General features: G+C 31.1%; 2 protein-coding genes and 1 long non-coding RNA gene across 3 annotated transcripts; 1 reads left to right on the top strand and 2 right to left on the bottom strand.

Moving 5' to 3' along the window:
- Positions 1–1065: 1065 nt before the first annotated feature.
- LOC109799953 (uncharacterized) lies at positions 1066–4900 on the bottom strand. Its single transcript, XR_002239914.3, has 6 exons — positions 3836–4900; positions 3170–3252; positions 2795–2881; positions 2657–2710; positions 2470–2578; positions 1066–2386 (listed from the first exon to the last, which is right to left on the bottom strand). It is a non-coding gene; the product is annotated as an uncharacterized LOC109799953 (long non-coding RNA).
- A 2073-nt stretch (positions 4901–6973) lies between these two features.
- On the top strand, positions 6974–10576 carry SKS15 (SKU5 similar 15). Its single transcript, XM_020360964.3, has 9 exons — positions 6974–7130; positions 7274–7425; positions 7516–7625; positions 8196–8466; positions 8632–8728; positions 8838–9189; positions 9286–9651; positions 9996–10074; positions 10207–10576. Exons 2-9 carry the CDS (start codon positions 7282–7284, stop codon positions 10408–10410), a joined length of 1623 nt encoding a protein of 540 aa, XP_020216553.1. The 5' UTR covers positions 6974–7130; positions 7274–7281; the 3' UTR covers positions 10411–10576.
- A 4716-nt stretch (positions 10577–15292) lies between these two features.
- LOC109801121 (uncharacterized) lies at positions 15293–16996 on the bottom strand. The gene is made up of 2 exons (XM_020362119.3): positions 16802–16996; positions 15293–16646 (listed from the first exon to the last, which is right to left on the bottom strand). Exon 2 carries the CDS (start codon positions 16621–16623, stop codon positions 15619–15621), a length of 1005 nt encoding a protein of 334 aa, XP_020217708.1. The 5' UTR covers positions 16624–16646; positions 16802–16996; the 3' UTR covers positions 15293–15618.
- Positions 16997–19339: the final 2343 nt, after the last annotated feature.

The raw sequence follows: 19339 nt of genomic DNA, 5'->3' as shown, positions 1-19339 counted from the left end.
AGGAGATCTCCGAGTTGATATGCGTGACGACGCATTGTGTGCTGATTGCTGATTATGCTGTAAGATTGATGAGGTGTATGCTGAAGATGTGTGTTGTTATGGCTAAATAATGTGGTACTTTAAATAAATTTTGTTAAGTTGATTGATGTGTTGAAGTGCTGTGTTGTGCTGTGCTGGGCTGTGCTGAGTTGGGGGATATTATAGCCGCTAAGTCGGTGCTGTTGTTAGCCACATATGGGTGCTGATTCTAACCGCTAAGGCAGTGCTGATATTGCCGCATTGCGGTGCTGATATTGTTGAGTGGTATAAGCTGTATAAGTGTGCTGATAATTGTATCTGTTGTTTATTTATATTGATATATATATATATATATATATATATATATATATATATATATTTGTATGTTGAATTTTAGTTACACTAGCTTACCCTTTTGTTGTCTCCATGATATTGGACTGCGATGATCATACTATGTATGGGAGCAGAGCAGGGATAGGTGGGCGTCTAAGGATGAGTCTTCGGTGGACCAGTAGAGCTGATCGTTTTTGTGACTATTTTGTTATGTAGCTACTTGGGATAGTAGCATTGATTGGACTTTGTGTTGTACACTCTAACTCTAGTCGGATAGAGACTTTGTATATATTTATATTCTAGATCCTATATTTATATACTTGTCCTTTCTGTCTGGCGTTTCCGGTGTACAGTGGTGTGTGTGTAGTGACCAGCCGGGTCGTTACATAGTGAAGATCAATAGTACAAAATATGACGTTTACATTACTGTATTCTTATCGGATAAAGAAAATTTGACGTTAAAAAAATGCAGTGGCATTTTTATAATTATAATCAATTTTTTATGTCGAATCTCATAGGAGCTGACGTAAATTTGAAAATCTGCGTCGGATATAGCTTGTGTCCGACGTAGATTTTCCAATTTACACCAGCCCCTATGAGGTCCAACGTAAAATATCTATAAATTTCAAATTTCTTCGCGCGCGCGTCAATATTTAAACAACAGAGCTTTGAGTGTATGTGCAAATCGAGTCTTCTGAGTTAACATTTCGTTTGAGTGTATTGCATCTGAGTGTACGTTTGAGTGTTTGGGTGATTCTTGACTTTTTGACCGATTGCATTGAGCTCACGTTTGAGGTTAGTTTGAAAAATCCTTTCTTAATATATTAGCTAATTTGTTGAAAATAAATGTATGTATTGATCTATTAATATATTAGTTAATATTATCCTCTTCTTCGCGTTTGGGTGGATCATCCTTTGTTAATATATTAGTTAATATCAAGGAAAAAATTCTTCGCGTTCAAGTGGATCTCCAAGGAGAACAGGCCGTTTTCCAAGCAGAACGGTCCGTTTTGCTTGCACTCGTTATATATATTTTTTTATTTACAACCTTTTTACATCGGCTCTTGTGAATGTCTGACGTAAATTTATGTCTCCCGCATTAACGTCGAATCTTTTTCTGACGTAAAAAGCTTAAAATAACCGACATAAATTATTCTTTTTGTATTAGTGCTTGTTCTTAATCTAATATTCTTCACTCAAGTTAATGAAACTGTCATTCCCACTGATGTACTTGCACATCAAAATATTGGGTGCTTGCACTCCAACCCGAACCGTGAGACTTTTATATGCATACTAAAACAATATGGTTCAAGGGAAAAGTGGATTACGTTCGACTCAACTTTTTAATTTCCAAACACACTTGTAGTTATTTCTTCCGTCAATTCTAACCTCAATAAGTTGGATGACTCCCTAAAAATAGCTAGTTACTATGGGTAGGTGATGAGGAAGAATCTTCCATATAACAATTAACACAAAATTTTACATTAGAAGCACAGAAACCAATGAAGGGTGCTCACTTGTAAGCATATTAGCATACATGAATTGATATTCACTAGTGAAAAAAACACTTTTAAAATCGACCATTTTTTACTTTTAAAATCGGTTCTCTGACCGATTTTAAAAGAGCCGATTTAAAAAAATGAGACTTTTAATATCAGTTGCTGACCGATGTTAAAAGTGAGACTTTTAAAATCGGTCAACAGTGACCGATGTTAAAAGTGAGACTTTTAAAATCGGTCATGGCATGACCGATATTAAAAGTCTAACTTTTAACATCAACCTGCAAATTAATAAAATACTAGACAATTCATATGTTTTTAATATACCAAATTATATACAAATGACAAGAGTTAGTAAATGTCAACCATATATGTAATCAAAGTAACTTACAAATTATGATGCATCCTAAACTACAAAATGAGTAAAACTATAAACATAACTCGTAGCTAGCCAATGTTTCAATGAAAAATGTAGCCCATTACTCCCTAATGGTGTTTATATCTTCTAGCAACAATGGTGATCGATCTATAAATATCTGTTAAGAAAATTTAGAACAATTAGAAGTAACTCTTAAAACATGATAAAATGGAAACTTAAAATTTAGAACAATGCAGCTACCTCATATGCAGTTTCCCCAATTGAGATTGGAACTTGCATGATACATATATAGAAAACATGCTTCAAAGTTGAAACGCTTTCCAGATATTATTGTAACAGACACTCAGATCTACATTTAACATAAGCACTATGTCATGTCATGAGCAATCAACAAAAGCAAACACTTGTATGAGAGTAACCAAATTACCTGTAACAAGTTCAGTACCCAATATAACATTGAACAAGTACTCGTGTAGGTTTCCTGTCAATGGGAGATTATTGGTCTCGAGTTAGATAAACTTTATGGTGTGAATTATTACTTAGCAATAGATATGAAAAAGCAAACCTTGGCAATCTGTAGTACAAGGAATGAAACCCAAACAAATACAAGAAGTCCAAATTCCTTCCAGTATACATTTTCAAGAATAGTCACCTGCAAAATCCTCCTTGTTAGATAATGAAAATCACCCTGTGCACATGAACTCACCTGAAAAATGTCTAAAACTTTAGTCTGGAACGACCCCAGAACGACCCCAGAACGGCCCGTTCTGCAAGCAGCACAGCCGTTCTGCTTGCAGTACAGTCCGTTCTGCTTGCAGTACGGCCCGTTTTACTTGCAGTACAGGCTATTCTGCTTGCAGAACGGGCCGTTCTGGGACCGTTCCAGACTCAAAATTCGCTCAGTAATAACGAAATAAGAGATATGAGACGAGAATGTTACCTTGATGTTGTATTCTTCCGAGAAAATGAGAAGCTGCACACTTCAGATGAGAGCCCGAGAGAGTAAAGAGAAGAATATATGAACTATTGAAGCCAAAGAGTAGAGAATGGAGTTAGGGGGAGAATGGGAGCAGAGATAGTATAGATTAAGTCTCTGATGCTACTTTTAAAATCGACTGTTCAATAACCGATTTTAAAAGTGATACTTTTAAAATCAGCTGTTCAAGAGCCGATTTTAAAAGTAGCATCAGAGACTTTTAAAATCGGTCATAACGTAGCCGATTTTAAAAGTAATGTCATTATTTACAAAATTGTCACCGCGTTACTTTTAAAATCGGTTGTTTTATGACCGATTTTGAAACCCCAATTTTAAAAGTCATTTTTGTACTAGTGATTGAAGCAACAAGGAGTATGGCCACTCTGGAGATATAACAAATAGGAAGTTGAATCCACATACTTCCATCAACACCCATGTTATATGTTGCCGCTACAATAATGGTTGCATTTAATTCTTATACTTCTCCACTGGACTACATCATTCACAATATGCATTGTAAACATCTACACCACCAAATTAAAGTGCATAGTTGAATCAAAAGGATTTCAATTTTTCATCTCTAAATACTATACGTAGAGATTATAAACCATTATCGATCAAATAAATTACCTGAGGAGTAAGAGGGGGTGGTCAAATTAATGTTGTTTCTGCTTTTGCTTCTAGGGAAAGGTTGTGATGAAATGAAGATGATGTCCAAGGTAGCTACTTTCCCCTTCAAATAATAGTGTGAAGGTGATTGCCGAAAGGATAATTTTGTACGTGTATGCATGGCTTACACGTGTAAGGACTCTGAGGAGACATGGAAACCCTGAAACATTCAGGGCTACGTCGTCTACTTTTTTGCATTCTTTTAGCTAACAATGACATTTTATATAAATCAAACCATTAGAGGTAAGAGGTGTAGCATGTGAAGGAAGAAAATAAAAAAGTAACAAATGAAGTGGCGAAAAAATATATATTCAGGGTGATGATGAATGATCAATTAATCATGATAAATGAACAATTGAGCAACAGTAATGTACAACGTGTAACATAAAACTTGGTTAACAAGTCCAATAACGTGCTAGTAATTATTAATCGACAAAACACAAACTTGGTTCATTTTCTACTCATCATTGGTTAAGTTTGGAATGATGTAACTAACATTGTTACACATATATTCAATGATATATGCACCATATCTACAGTCATATGTCCCCACAGTTAAACTAAATGTCATGTCGAACAAGTACTTAATTTGTCACATGGTATGTTCTTCCATCCTTAGCATCGTTTGCAGAAATGGTAATTTCAGCATTTAATAATTGCTCAAGTGCCTAAACAGTCTTATATTGCAATTAATATTATCCCGAGCAAGCCATTCATATTTTAAATGTCACCCAGCGTAAACATATTTATTATTTAACATTTTCACTACAACATATTGCAACGAGAATGAAATCACAAAAGTGTACCAATGAGATAATTAGAAGTGATTCACCAATCATCCTGTAATTCATGAAAAACCGTGGAAGAAAAAGTCTCATAATATTTATACAACAAAAGTCTAGTGACATTTAGTATTTTTCCATTTAACATTAGAATAAAATACACATACACAACAACAAACAACATCATTTAAAGAATAATGCAAATAGTAACAAATGGTGCAAAAATATTTCCCGTTCAAAATTTTAAAACATTATATAGTAAATAATCTTTTATAAATTCTCTTATAATATGAAATATATAATTTTTGATCTTTTAATTTTTAATTACATATTTCTAGTCTCTCAATTTTATAAAATTTATAATTTTAATATTCTCGTTAAATTTTTATCCATTGATTATTAAAATTAAAATGTTGATCATGAAATAATATTAAATAAATAATATGATTATTACTATTTAAAAATATTTATTAAAATTTACTTTTAATCTATTTTTATCTCATAAAAATGGTATAACATAATAAAAATGAGATAATAATAGAAGTTAAAAGCATAATTTAATCTAAATGTATTAAATATTAATTATTATATCATTTATTTAATGTCAAGTTATGATCAACATTATTATAATTTTAATAATCAATAAATGAAGTAAAATCAAAATTATAGACCGTATAAAATTGAGAAATTAAAAATAAATGTATCAATATTACAAATTAAATATTATTGAGAGATGGAAATTACAATTTAATCTTTAAAAATTGTAAAAATTGACGCAAATTGCGGGGAAAAAAAGTGGTGTAAAATTTTGTTGGATGTCTCGTCATATGTGTGCCCCATCCTTAGTGGGCCTGGACCACCTTTCTTCCATTTTTCATTTCATCCATCATATTATCCTTTGAATATAGCGTAGGTGGGGGCAATAGACCTAAGAACATGTAATGTAAGTGTAACCAAGTGTTTTTAAAATGTAGCGGCCATTCAACTCATCTAGGCACCGCTTTAAGTTTTAAATTTTAATGATTAAATTTATGTTGAATAGGGTGAGATTAGTAATACCAATAATTAAATAATCTAAAAATAATATTAAAAATATATTATAACTTTACAATACTCATTAAAATTAAAAGCATAACATTTGTTTATAAGTTCTTAATATTTAAACTATATATAAAATATAAATAAAATATAATTATAATACGTAAGTATAAGTTTCATTTTAAATTAAAACGGCTAAAAAAATATTATTAACATCACATGGACGTAGTTTGATGTATTTATTAAATTCTATAAATAAAAAATGCATCTTTGTCAAACTACACCTAACAAAATTCAAAACAATAATCTTGTCGGTGCTGCTTTTCCCCTTTGACAATTGGTTAATCACTTTAATTACTTGACATCTATATTATTAGTTGTTACATAGTTTATGCTAATTTTTATTTGTTTATTTATTTATTGCATTAAAGATGGGTACACACTCGGTAGAAAATTTTGCGATTCGTCTATGTTCGCAAGGGTAGAAGCGTGTTTCCTTGTACATGGGAAGTAGGATGACAAATATACCCGTACCCGTCCTGACTTTGATGGGGAATACCCGGTTTGACCGGGTACGGGTACGGGTACGGGTAAAACCCGATATATTGAATCGAGTACGGGTACGAGTACGGGTATGTACTTACCCGCCCCGTACCCGTACCCGTACCCGTCCCGTTCTCATTTTTAATTTAATATTCACTTTTAATTTAATTATATTAAAAAAATTTAATATTTTTTTATGTATGATTATTTATTATAATGTGAGATAAAAAAATAACCTAATTATAATTATAATATAATAAAAAAAATAATTTAAAAATATTATTTTTTTAAAAAAATAAAAAAATTGACGGGTACGGGTACGGGTACGGGTACGGGTATACCCGATACCCGACGGGGACGGGAATGGGAATGAAAATCCATACCCGACGGGTATGGAGACGGGGATGGGGATGAGTTTTACTTGCGGGGACGGGGACGGGTATCATGAAACCCGTACCCGCCCCGCCCCGTTGCCATCCCTAATGGGAAGGTACCGAGTTTAGAACACGGTTGAAAAACTACATACGTTACGTTAGCGAGTGAAAAACTTAAAACCGCAACGGGGGAAAGAGAGAGAGAAAGTATGGAAGAAAGTTTGATTTTAATAATGGGACGCCATAATTGATAAATCCTAGGAGGCAGTGACATGGTATTTTCTTTAGCTGGAAGCAACTCCAAACTAACGCGGAAACGCGTTAAGTTAACCGCGCCGAATATGACTGATCAATTTGCAACCTTATTAAACAAACAAAATCCTCACTTTATTATTAAAATAACTCTCAATTGGTTAGTTCAATCATTTTTTGTTTCTCCATGTTTTTATTTTATATATAAAGTCGGCACTGACCTAAGTGGGTGTAAGTGAGTCACTCTTCCTGCAGAACCCAGATCTGGTAGTTTCCATTTCCAAATTGCTTCCTTTTGTGGAAACTCAATGACAATGTTTCATTTTCAGTTCATAGTTCCTAGCATTGTTTTCATTTTCTCTTAAGTGATGTTTGAACTGTGAAATAATGATAGTGTTTTTCTTTTTCAGTGGGCAATATGGGAAGCACTAGTTTGCTACATTTGCTATGCCTTGTTATTGCTTTAGTGAGTGTGTCTGTTGTACAAGCAGAAGATGCATATAAGTATTACACATGGACGGTGACTTATGGGACTATTTCTCCACTGGGTAGTCCCCAGCAGGTGAATTGCCAATCTGCTTTTGTTGGATCTAAGATATCTTTGGAACTCTGATTCAGTAATTCTGACGTTTTTGGTGTTTGTTTTTTGAAGGTTATTCTTATCAATGGTCAGTTTCCTGGCCCTAGACTTGACTTGGTAACTAATGACAATGTAATTCTCAACCTCATCAACAAGCTGGATGAGCCTTTTCTACTCACTTGGTATGCTTCTATGTGTCTCTTGCTTCACTTGAATTATGTGCTTTATGGTCTGCAATCTGCATTCACTCCCTTCTGTGCATATATCAACTTGTGTTTTCTTTCTATGCATTTTCATTTGTCCGATTGAAACTTATGGCAATCTGTGGTCTCTAGCTGCTTAATCGTGATAGATCTCATCATTTCAACATTTTGGATGGGCGGAGTTGGACAAAAAGGGTGTCATTTGTGTAATGTGGAGCATTTTCTGTTTAGCTTCCACAAATATCGTCTCGTTGCTTCAACTTTTTGTAGCAATAGTGGTTTTATCTTTCTCTACATTGACGGTATATCCTAAGATTTATAAAAAGAGAAGACATATTTACCTAAAGGAGCCAGAAGAGATGCTTTGCTGTCCACTAGATTTCTAAGATATCTGTCGTCCTTTATCAAACTTTGTTTTTAATTTCTCACCTTGCTTCAAAATGTTGGGTAATAGCATACAAACAGATTTGTAATTTCTGTTCTTGTTAATGCTATCTTCTTGTGAGATTTTCTTTGAGGACACGGTTTAACAATGTTATCATAAAACAGGAACGGTATTAAACAAAGGAAGAATTCATGGCAAGATGGAGTTTTGGGAACCAACTGCCCCATTCCTCCAAACTCAAATTACACTTACAAGTTTCAGGCCAAGGATCAGATTGGCACATATACATACTTTCCATCAACTCAACTGCATAAAGCATCAGGAGGGTTTGGAGGACTCAATGTTTATCATAGATCTGTCATTCCAATCCCTTACCCAAACCCTGATGGAGATTTTACTTTACTCATTGGTGATTGGTACAAGACCAGCCACAAGGTAAACAAAATTTTTTATTTTTACTGTTTCTCATGAACATACTATTTCAAAATATACCTTCATGCTTAAAAAATTGCCTCCATAAATCTGAGATTGGAGTGAAAACTAAAGTTCCTATTGTTTCTTGTCATTCTATCTTCATTCATTTTGTCTTATTGTTTGCAGACACTAAGGCAAACTTTAGATTCAGGAAAACCTCTTGCATTTCCTGATGGCCTCCTTATTAATGGCCAGCCTCATTCTACCTTCACCGGTAACCAGGGTAAGCCTGTGTTTTTTAAAGGATATAGTTCAAATAAGTGCAAAGTCTAAGCCATACATTACTTTTGTTAAAATTGCTTCTGACAACAGTATCTGCACTTCTCTTTCAGGGAAAACCTATATGTTTAGGATCTCAAATGTAGGCTTGTCAACCTCAATTAACTTCAGAATTCAAGGTCATACCCTAAAATTAGTTGAGGTTGAAGGATCACACACTCTTCAGAACCTATATGATTCACTTGATGTGCATGTTGGCCAATCAGTTGCTGTGTTAGTAACCTTAAATCAGCCTCCAAAGGACTACTACATTGTTGCCTCAACAAGATTTACCGAGACACCACTTACTACAACTGCAGTACTACACTATTCAAACTCCTTTTCCTCTGCATCAGGACCCGTGCCTGCTCCCCCAGTTGGTAAATATGACTATGACTGGTCTATGAAGCAAGCTAGAACCTATAGGTGAGATCACTAAAAAAATTATTAAAAAAAGCCTTTCTAAGTTGGCTTTGATTTATTTATAGATTCTAATCTGTTTTCAATTAATTATTCCTACAGATGGAATCTGACAGCAAATGCTGCTAGGCCTAACCCACAAGGGTCATTCCATTATGGGAAGATTACTCCTACAAAAGTAATTAAATTGGCCAATTCAGCACCTTTGATTAATGGAAAGCTCCGTTATGCTGTTAACAGTGTTTCCTATCTTAATCCCGATACCCCTCTCAAGCTTGCTGATTACTTCAACATTCCCGGAATCTTCAGTGTGAATTTACTTCAAAACTCTCCCACTAATGGTCCTGGATACATAGGCACCTCAGTGTTGCAAACTTCTCTCCATGATTTTATTGAGGTTATTTTCCAGAACAACGAAAACACCATGCAATCTTGGCATCTTGATGGCTACGATTTTTGGGTCATCGGGTAAGTCAGCTTCCTTATTCATAAGTTTTGTTTCCATCAATCTATATTTTTATGATTAAACTATCAATTTAGTCCTTAAACTATTACTCCCTCTCCTAATTAGTAAGTAACAAAATTATATAAACAGTTTTTAAAGTATTAGAAATAATGTTACATGATCTTTAAGTATTGAAAAACCCTTCAAATTAGTCCCTCATCATTAGTAAAATATATCATAGTAGGGATTAAATGGACTATATTAGGAAAAAGGGTGTTACTTCAGAAACTAAATTGATGATTTACTTTTTATTGGTAGAAGCAATTTAGAATTAGCCTATTAATGATGTTCATTGCCACAATTGCAGTCATGGTTTTGGCCAGTGGACAGATGCCAGTAGAAAAACCTATAATCTAGTGGATGCCCTGACAAGACACACTGCACAGGTAACTAAACAAGATAGTTCCCTATTCCTTATGTTGACATTTCTTTAGAAACACTTATAATAATTTATAGAACGTGGCTATTTGTTTGTTTCTTTCTGACATGCATAGCTGGTGTGCTTGAAATGAATGTAGGTTTATCCAAAATCCTGGACTGCTATATATGTATCTTTGGATAACCAAGGCATGTGGAACTTAAGGTCTGCAATATGGGAAAGGCAATATCTGGGGCAACAGTTTTACCTTAGGGTGTGGAATGCACAGCACAGCCTTGCTAATGAATATGACATTCCCAATAATGTTCTGCTTTGTGGCAAAGCTGTTGGACATCACCCTTAGTATATAATCAACTATCAACCTCCTATTTATTGGTGTATTTTATAGTCATGAGGGTTTGACTACAACTATAATTTTTTTCCTTTTTCTTTATATAGAGGGAGAAGTCAATTTCTCCAAATTTCGGATAGTTTTGCGTACATTTAAGAAATGTTGTATTCATTTTTCATTGCTGGTTTATGTGTTAACAATTGATGTCATAATTATTTAGTTATAAGTTGTGAAGAAATCAGGTTAGGTTTAATTCATTTAAACTTGATCAACTAACAAACTGAGTTTTAACGTTCAGTATTAGGATCGAAACTGAAAGTACCTTATTATTGTCAGGGTAAAAACACCTTGCGCTAATACTTAAAATAAATTAAATGGGAGGTCAGGTTGCCAGATCAATAGAATACCTACCACTGAATTGCACATTAAGAAATTATAATCATTAGATTAGAAGATTTTGTGCTGATTTGGTTTGGGAGAGCCTTTTATTATTATTAATTCATTTGCAGTAGACCCTTGTTTGTTTTACAGATGGAACTATTTCTTTTGGTGTTCCTGAAGAGGTTGATCGTTATTATTTTTTCTTTGTTTACAATACTTTTCTTTCATACTAAAACAAAGGGTATAATAATATTTATTTACTTCCTCAGTGAACATTCTTATTATTGGCCAATCATCATGTCCTACAATTGAGGCCGTCACTAAGGATCATATCCGTGTGATTATGTGAATGTCATTAACAAAATTGATGAACCTTTCCTCATCACATGGCCAGTGGTACTATTCCACAATTTACAATTTTCATCATAAACAAGGGCTTGAGTTAGGAATAAATGGTGGTGTGTAATAAGTAATTACCGTTATTTGTATCTAATTGTTTTACATGTGTTGTTGTTCTCAATATTTAGGGCCACTCTTCACTATGCATCCTGGATCCTTTAATAAGGCTTTCGGTCCATTGCCTGTAGGCCCAAATTTGACTAGAATTGGTACTGCTAGTGCTAGCTAGGATGGGATGGGAAACGGATTACAAAAATTCCAAGGTGGGAAACAATACCACATTACTACCCTTCTTTCCATGAGTTTAATAGTGTGTCTGGTTTTCTCTTGGTGTATTTTCCAAATCAATTAAACGTAAAAACAATGACTTGGTGGATTTACATTGAACGTGATTTCAATAAAGAATCAAACATGAAATAAAAGGTGAAGACACAATCTCAATACGGAGGGTTCTCTCTTGCAAACACATCCATTGGCATATGTACTTAAGGTGGGTGTTGGAATAGTATAAGATGTTAGATTCAAACTTTGATATTGCTGTAGTAATTATGATGAATAAAAAAATAATTTCACTTGTCAGATGAAGTATATATTATTTAAATGGTTTAAATATATTTTCATTCCTATAATACTCTCTTTCTCTTTTAATTTGGTCCTTATGAAATTAATTCTTAAAATAGTTCTGGTAAATTTTATTTATTTATTTATCTTTATTATTTTATGTTGATCTTTGTAATATATTTATTTTTGTTTTAGTTCCTATTAATATTAATATTTTAGTTTGTGTAATGCATGAGCTAAATATTTATTATATGTATTAAATTTTATAATAAATAAAATATACAAATAAATATTATGTTTGAATATATAAAATATATTTAAAATTTGTATAATTAGATAATTTTAAATATATAAATTATATTTAAGATTTATGATAAATAATTTATATTATAGCATAATATTATTTATATTGTATTATAATTTATTTTAAAAATATTAAATAATTAGGATAAATAAAAATCAAATTAGATAAGAAGTTAAAAGAATTCCTAAAATTTCTCTTGTCCAAGAAAAATCCTTAAAAAATTTAAAATAATATTTTATATTTATAATAAATAGTTTATATTATAATAAAAAAATTATTATTAATTTATTTTAAAAATATTAATATTTAATTTACAAATAATTATGAAGCAGATAAGTTAAAAAAATCCTTAAAAACTCTCTTATTAAAGAATACTCCCTAAAAAATACTTTTGCACAAAAGAAAGATTTTATATTTAATATATAGGAATTGACTTATACATTTTTGAATAAATTTCTTTGAAAAATAGTAGGAATTAAAAACAGAAAATTCACATATTATAAATAAATATATATATATTACGAGAACTAAAATAAAAAAAATATAAGGACTAAAACTAAAAAATAGTATATTAATTACATAAATAAAAAAGTGTATTCAAATTTATTTAAATTTTATCTCTAAATTAAGATTTTTGTACCTCTTACCCCACCTGCATTTCATATATTTTGTCTTACTGTACTTAAGTAAAGTTAACAGGTTAACACAAATAGTAGATATTTTTATCCTTTAATTAAAATGTTTAAAGTTTAAATTCTTACTTTGAATATCAAATAAATTATGTTGGACTTATCATAGTTAAAAAAAAATAAACAAAATTTTTGAATTTTCAAAACCGTTTTTTTTTTTTTTTTTTTTGTCGATTGTCATCCCTAAGCTTTCATTAATTTCCTTTCTTAATATTCTCCAATTTAAATTAAATCTCATTTAAAAAAAAAAAAGTGTGGCTTTTAATATGCTCATCAATCACATCCTTGACATAGATGACAATGAAAAACCTGTTTAAGTTGTGAAAAAAAGTTATGGATTTGTTGCATCTGGGTGACCACTTCATCAATATATGTCAAAATTAATCTCTTTAACATGACTCGTCTGATATGCGTGTTTGTAAATTGTAATCATGGGTTAAACTTTTAGGCGATTTTTATAAACTATTATTTTAGCATCTACGCTTGACAGGATAATTATTTATTACATATAATTAAAATTTACAATAAATTATATAAAAATAAATATTATATTTTAATATATAAATTATATTTAAAATTTAAAATAAATATTTATATTACTTTAAAATATTATTTTTTAATTTTATTAAATTGATTTTAATAAATTAAAATTTTATTCATAAATATATAATAAATTAAAAATTAAATTAAATAAAACATAAATTTTTCAAAATGATTCCGTTAAAAAATAACTTCTAAAACACTTTGATATAAAATAATCGTTAATATTTAATACATAGAATGAATATATATTTTTTGTTAAGTTAAATGATGAGTTTGACTCATGGGATTACAGTTAGAAACGCTCTTAGTTTATGAATACCTTTACCTACTAATTCCACTTGAACTTTTGTTATATGTTTTCACAACCTTCACATGTTAAATAGTTTTTCTTAATTAAAATTTTTGTTGACTCGACAATTTAATCCCGGTAAAGGGGATTTAAGAGTGTAAAGTAGATTTAAAAAGAATATTTCTCTTCTTTCCAATGTGATATCGTATGTGTATCACGAAACAATTACTTATATCGCACGTCTTCATATTTTAATTAAGTAATAAAAATAAGATGCTAATTAGTAAGAAATGATAGATATAACATGAAATATGACGCAATAGAGAAATAAAGAAAAAAAATGAAAGATGTGAAATAGGTGTTTGTAAGATATATATCTTTGCGAAATATTTTTGCTAAGTTAATTCGTGCAACAAAATTTCGTGCTGCTCGTTTCTCAATTAAAGAATTCAAAATACCCGCTGACCATTTGTTTTACGGGTATGTATGAATAAGAATTTCAGTACATTTTGGACACAAAATTTTTTTTAACACAAATTTCTCTATAAACTAAAATTAATCTACTTATGAGTTAAAAATAAAATTTAAGTGAAGCTCGTAGATTTTTTTTACAAAATAGTTTATAAATTAATAAATTAATTTTAATTTATAAAAAAACTGTTACATTTTTTTTTCTTATTTTTCCTTTATAAAAATATTTAGAGAAGTTTACTCGATCATACTTTACGTATTTTTATAAAACTGCATGTGATGATTCTCAATTCGAGAGTGCCTTTTAGTTATAAAAAAAAAAAAAACGAATTCTCACCTTTTGTTTTCTCAAACATGATTGATGAATAAGTTTTTATGCCCATATCATTAACACAGAATATTATCTGTGATTGGTTACGATTAACTTCTTGAAATTTTCTTACAGAACCGTATAGTTATAGCGTCACTTTCTCGATTCTCAATTGGTTAGATAGACTCATAATATTACTCGTTGTACTAAAATGCATGATGAGATAGGCAGATAGCTACTAGCTAGCTCCAGAAGAAAATTGTGTTGTGTGTGATACATGTGCGAAAGGAGAGGTTTTTTTTTCTCCTTTTAATACAATTAATTAATGGAATAAGTAAATAAATTTAGTCCAATGACGGAAAAAAATTAAAAAGTACTAAAAATGATCAACACAAGTTAATTTGTGTTACTTAATCAAAGAAAAAAAAAGTCAGTGAAGTTTGTGCCAAGAACCAACTGCTGGTGGATATTGCTCACAAGCAACATGAAGAATCTAGTGCTGTTTGAGGAAACTTTTTCCTAAGGCTGCTTTTGCATTAGATTCATCGATGGATTTCTCGTAACAAAACAAAATCTTTCACTAGCATATGCTGCCCACCATGCCTCCACCACCTTCACTTCTTAACACCTAAACCCTAAAGTTTTTTAGTTTACCAAGATCATATATTATTGTAGACCAGCTTTACTCAATTTTTTAGTCTCTTATAAAATTAGAGGTTGACTGTTACCTTTGATATAACGTCAACACACCCTAAATCTTTGCATTTTCTGATGATGCTTACTATTATAAATATTTTAATTTATTCTATAGAGGACCCTCACCTCTTATAGCCACTAACATATAGTCTTAGAAGCTGGAATTTGTATTAGAAACTTGAGAGAGCAAAGTAAAGAAAGGAAAAACAAAGTAGAAAAAGAAATACAATGCAAAGATGCAGAAACACTAATAAGCAATTAAGAAACGTTATGTTTCCATTCATTTCAAACTCTGGTAGTTCTTGAAATACCATTTGAGGGAATTAAGCTAAACACACCACCAACACCATTAACCAAAATACAGAATATAGAAAGACGCTAGATAAAAAATCTAATGCTACCTACACGTACATATTCTTAAATTATCCACCCTAAAACAACCAAACAAACACAAAATAGAAGACTCTAAAATACAGATTAACACCTATAAACTATAAATTAAGGAGTTCTATATATCTAGCGTGAAAAGAAATTTTGAACAGTGAACAAAAAAGAGGAAATTAGTTATTGTGGTTAATTAAGGATATACTCCATGGGTTGTGGGAAGATCTGACCAGGAATGGGTTGGAATATTCCAGCACCCGAATTCACTCGCAGAAACTGAAGATGACTCCAAAATGTTGGACAAAGAAGATGAAGAAGCCACGTTGTCCAGAAACACTGGTGAGTTATCACTGCAGCAATAATTAACAGATGAAGAGGATCTGAGCTTGTGGAAAAGTTCTTGAACTCCACTACTTTGATGTTCTCCAAGTACAAAACCGTTGTTTTGGTGTTGATTTTGATCTTGATTGTTCCTCCAAAAAGAGCTGCATAGACCAAGTGAAGGAAATTCTCCAACACCATCATAGCCTAGTGTTCTAGGATTCATCAACCCATTTAATGGCTCAGTCATCATGTGGGACTGGGATCCCATTAAGTTCCCTTCTTCTTTGACAGCAATTGACATGGGACTAGGGTTAGGGTTAGGGTTTTGATTTTGGTTTTGTGAAGCTCTTAGTAAAGCCATCAGTTGAGTGTTTTGCGGTGAACCCCACAGGATTGGGGTTTGTGGAAGCTCTTGGTCGAAGAATCCTGGTGACCTTCCAAACTCTGATGCTACCGCTTTCATCTTTGAGGCGGTTTGCTTTGCCGCCAACGAGTTGGACATGCCAGCGGCGGAGCTCTTGTTTTTCCGGCAGCCACCTCCGATGGGAACATTCCTGAGAGCACCACCTTTGGTCCAGTAACGACGGCATGTCTTGCAGAAGTGGCGAGGCTGAGTGAGGTTGTAGTTGTTGTAGTAACAAAACTTCGTGTTTGATGAATCACAACGGGGACACCTCAAGTTCTGGTTCTCTGAACTCGAGGAAGTGACGGTGGTAGTGGTGGCAGTAACGGTGGTAGTGGCGATAGTTATTGTGGAAGAAAGAGATGATGATGTAGGTGGTGTTAGAAGAAGTCCTCTTCCTTCATTAATGGAGATTTTCCTTTCTCCTGCTATGACACTAGCACTAGCACCATCCAACAGCTCTTGGATCATCTTTATCTTTATCTCTTTTGGATCTACAACAATCCAAAAACAAGCAAAAGCAAAAGGGTGAGTCTTTTTTCGTTAGTGGAGAAGAAAAGCAAAAGAAATTAAAGTAGGTATGCTCTTTGTATATGCGGGAAATGGGGAGAGAGAATATAGATTGGGAAAGAGTTATATGATGAATCACCTTCGCAAACTCAGTTTAGGTTGCTTGGTTTTTTTTATGCTAGTACAACTCTCTTGTCGGTTAGGTCCTTCTTGTTACCAAGAATGTTTAGAATGGGGATTGCCATCATTATTTATAACTATTTTTATAGACTCCATATGCAAGAGAAAGACAACCACGACTCATGACTCATGACTCATGACCTCCCACTTAGTCCATCCTTGTCATAAATTAAGGACAACTCTTTATCAATATTGGAATTTGTATTCGAAGACAAAGTGTATTATTATAGGGACAAATGTTAGGTTGGTAAGACTATAGTATTCATTCAAATACATAAACCAAATAATTTATTTGTGATGTATCTCCATTCTAACACTTGTTCAAAAAGAACATTTTTAACACCATGTTTTGTACAATAGTTTAATTCTATAAAATAATTAAAATATATATTAATATACACAATTTAGCGGCTAATTTTTTTTTATTAATATGTTTATTTATTTATGTAGCAAAAAGATATATTACATTTATTTTTTAGTAACATGGGTGGATTTAAGTATTTGTAATGCATTCTGTCTCCTTAAATATTTTTCGGAAATTAAGTAGGAAAAGTCTGATTGTTTCTTGAGATCAATTTGCTATATGGTACTAATAAATCAAAGGATGTTGATGCAATTAATCCTTAAATTTCTGATAGAGTGATAGTACTATAAATCTTTTCTTGTTTCGTAAAAGTCATCATTACTCATATGTTAAGTTTCTGATCACATTTAGAAGAGATATATTAGTGCCTTGATCATTACACTTATTATATCATACGTGTGGTCTTTGCAGAACCAGAAGAAATCATTTTGCCTGTCCCACTTAGGGTAATCAATGAAGATAAAGACTCATCATTCTTATTTTCTAAGGATCCGAACAATTTGATTTCCCTTTGTTTATGCATGAATATACTAACAGAAACCACACAACATTAAATTAGATCTTAATTCCTCCTTTTTTATCTTACGGAATTTTAACTCATCTTTATCTTTATTTGATCTTTCTATCGTTCTTGTGAAGGAAGGGATTATGAGTTTCGTAGCTAAAGATGCTTCGTGTTCGGAAAAACATGATTGCAAGTTGAAGGGGACTATGATAGGGGTGATCACGTGGAAGTACGTGTAAAGCTGATTGTCCCTACTGCTTTCGACTTTAAAATATGTGTCGCACTGCGCAACCCAACCAACCGGCTTCAATTTAGCCCTTCACCTCCTTGCACCAAGCCTCCGAGCAAAATTATAGAGAGAAATATTTCGGAAAAAAAGTTACTTACACTAACATTATACTACCATGGAGTAAAACAGTTTTATATTGTGTAGTGTAATCGCAATAAATCACTATATTCGATGAGTAATCAGGTAACGTCCAGTAATCGTAAGACTTGCTTGTGATATTTTTGGAATAGTTTTTTATAATTTGATTAGTAGAAATTATGTTTAGTTAGTATAAATTAATTATTCATAATCAGTTTTAATGTGTAAATTCTATCCATTGACATACACACACGTGTATAGGATATATATATATATATATATATATATATATATATATATATATGATATATATATATTGATATTATGTGTAAGTTTAAACACTTATATATATTAAATTTTATAAATTTAATAATTTTTTGTATAATAAAAATTTAATTGATTTAACAGTTAAATAATGTGATATTATATTCAAAATTAAATATATCAAATTTCATATGATTTAAACTTTTCTAAATATGTTTTCTAAAAATAATTATTTACTCATTAAATAAAATAATATGATAAATTATTAAATAATTTTTAGAATCATATAAAATTTAATATAAAAGATCTTGAGTATAATATCAGTTAAATTTTTACACATGATGTCAATTGATTTTGACTCATATATATATATATATATATATATATATATATAAATAAAGAGAGAGAGAGAGAGATTGAGTATTACAAGAGTAACTCTTGATTGATTTATTTCGCTTAATAACTCATATTCTATATCAAATTTTAATAATTTAATTATTAAATTAAAAGTTCTCAATGCATAGATCAAGTTTACAAATTTTTAAATTTTTTAAAATTATTTGATAATTCATTATATAGATTCAAATTGATGTAAAAAAATATCTTTATGATTATTCATCAATTTAAATTAATGAAATAGAGTATCAAATAATTTTTAATTTTTCAAAAATTTGTAAACTTAATCGATATATTAAGAAATTTTAATTTAATGATTAAATCATTAAAATTTGATGTAAAATATGAATTATTGAATAAAAAATTACCAGAAATCTCTCCTTATAATTTATTTTTAGACTTTTTATCCTATTACTTATTTTATTTATTTATTTTTTTCATATCACGCTCATTTATTATAAAACATTGTATATTTATAACAATATTTGGTGTAAATATTTTAAAGATGTTTTTATTCATTTATTTGCTACTATAACTGTACACTTACTTTTATTAGTGTGAGATAACTTAGTAAATTGCATTTTATTAATTTAAACAAAAG

Source organism: Cajanus cajan, chromosome 11, assembly GCF_000230855.2.
Source record: "Cajanus cajan strain Asha chromosome 11, NIPB_CcT2T_4, whole genome shotgun sequence".
NCBI classification, from domain to species: Eukaryota; Viridiplantae; Streptophyta; class Magnoliopsida; order Fabales; family Fabaceae; genus Cajanus; species Cajanus cajan.
Note: the sequence above shows the minus strand (reverse complement) of the source record. Positions and strands in the feature narration are given on the sequence as shown.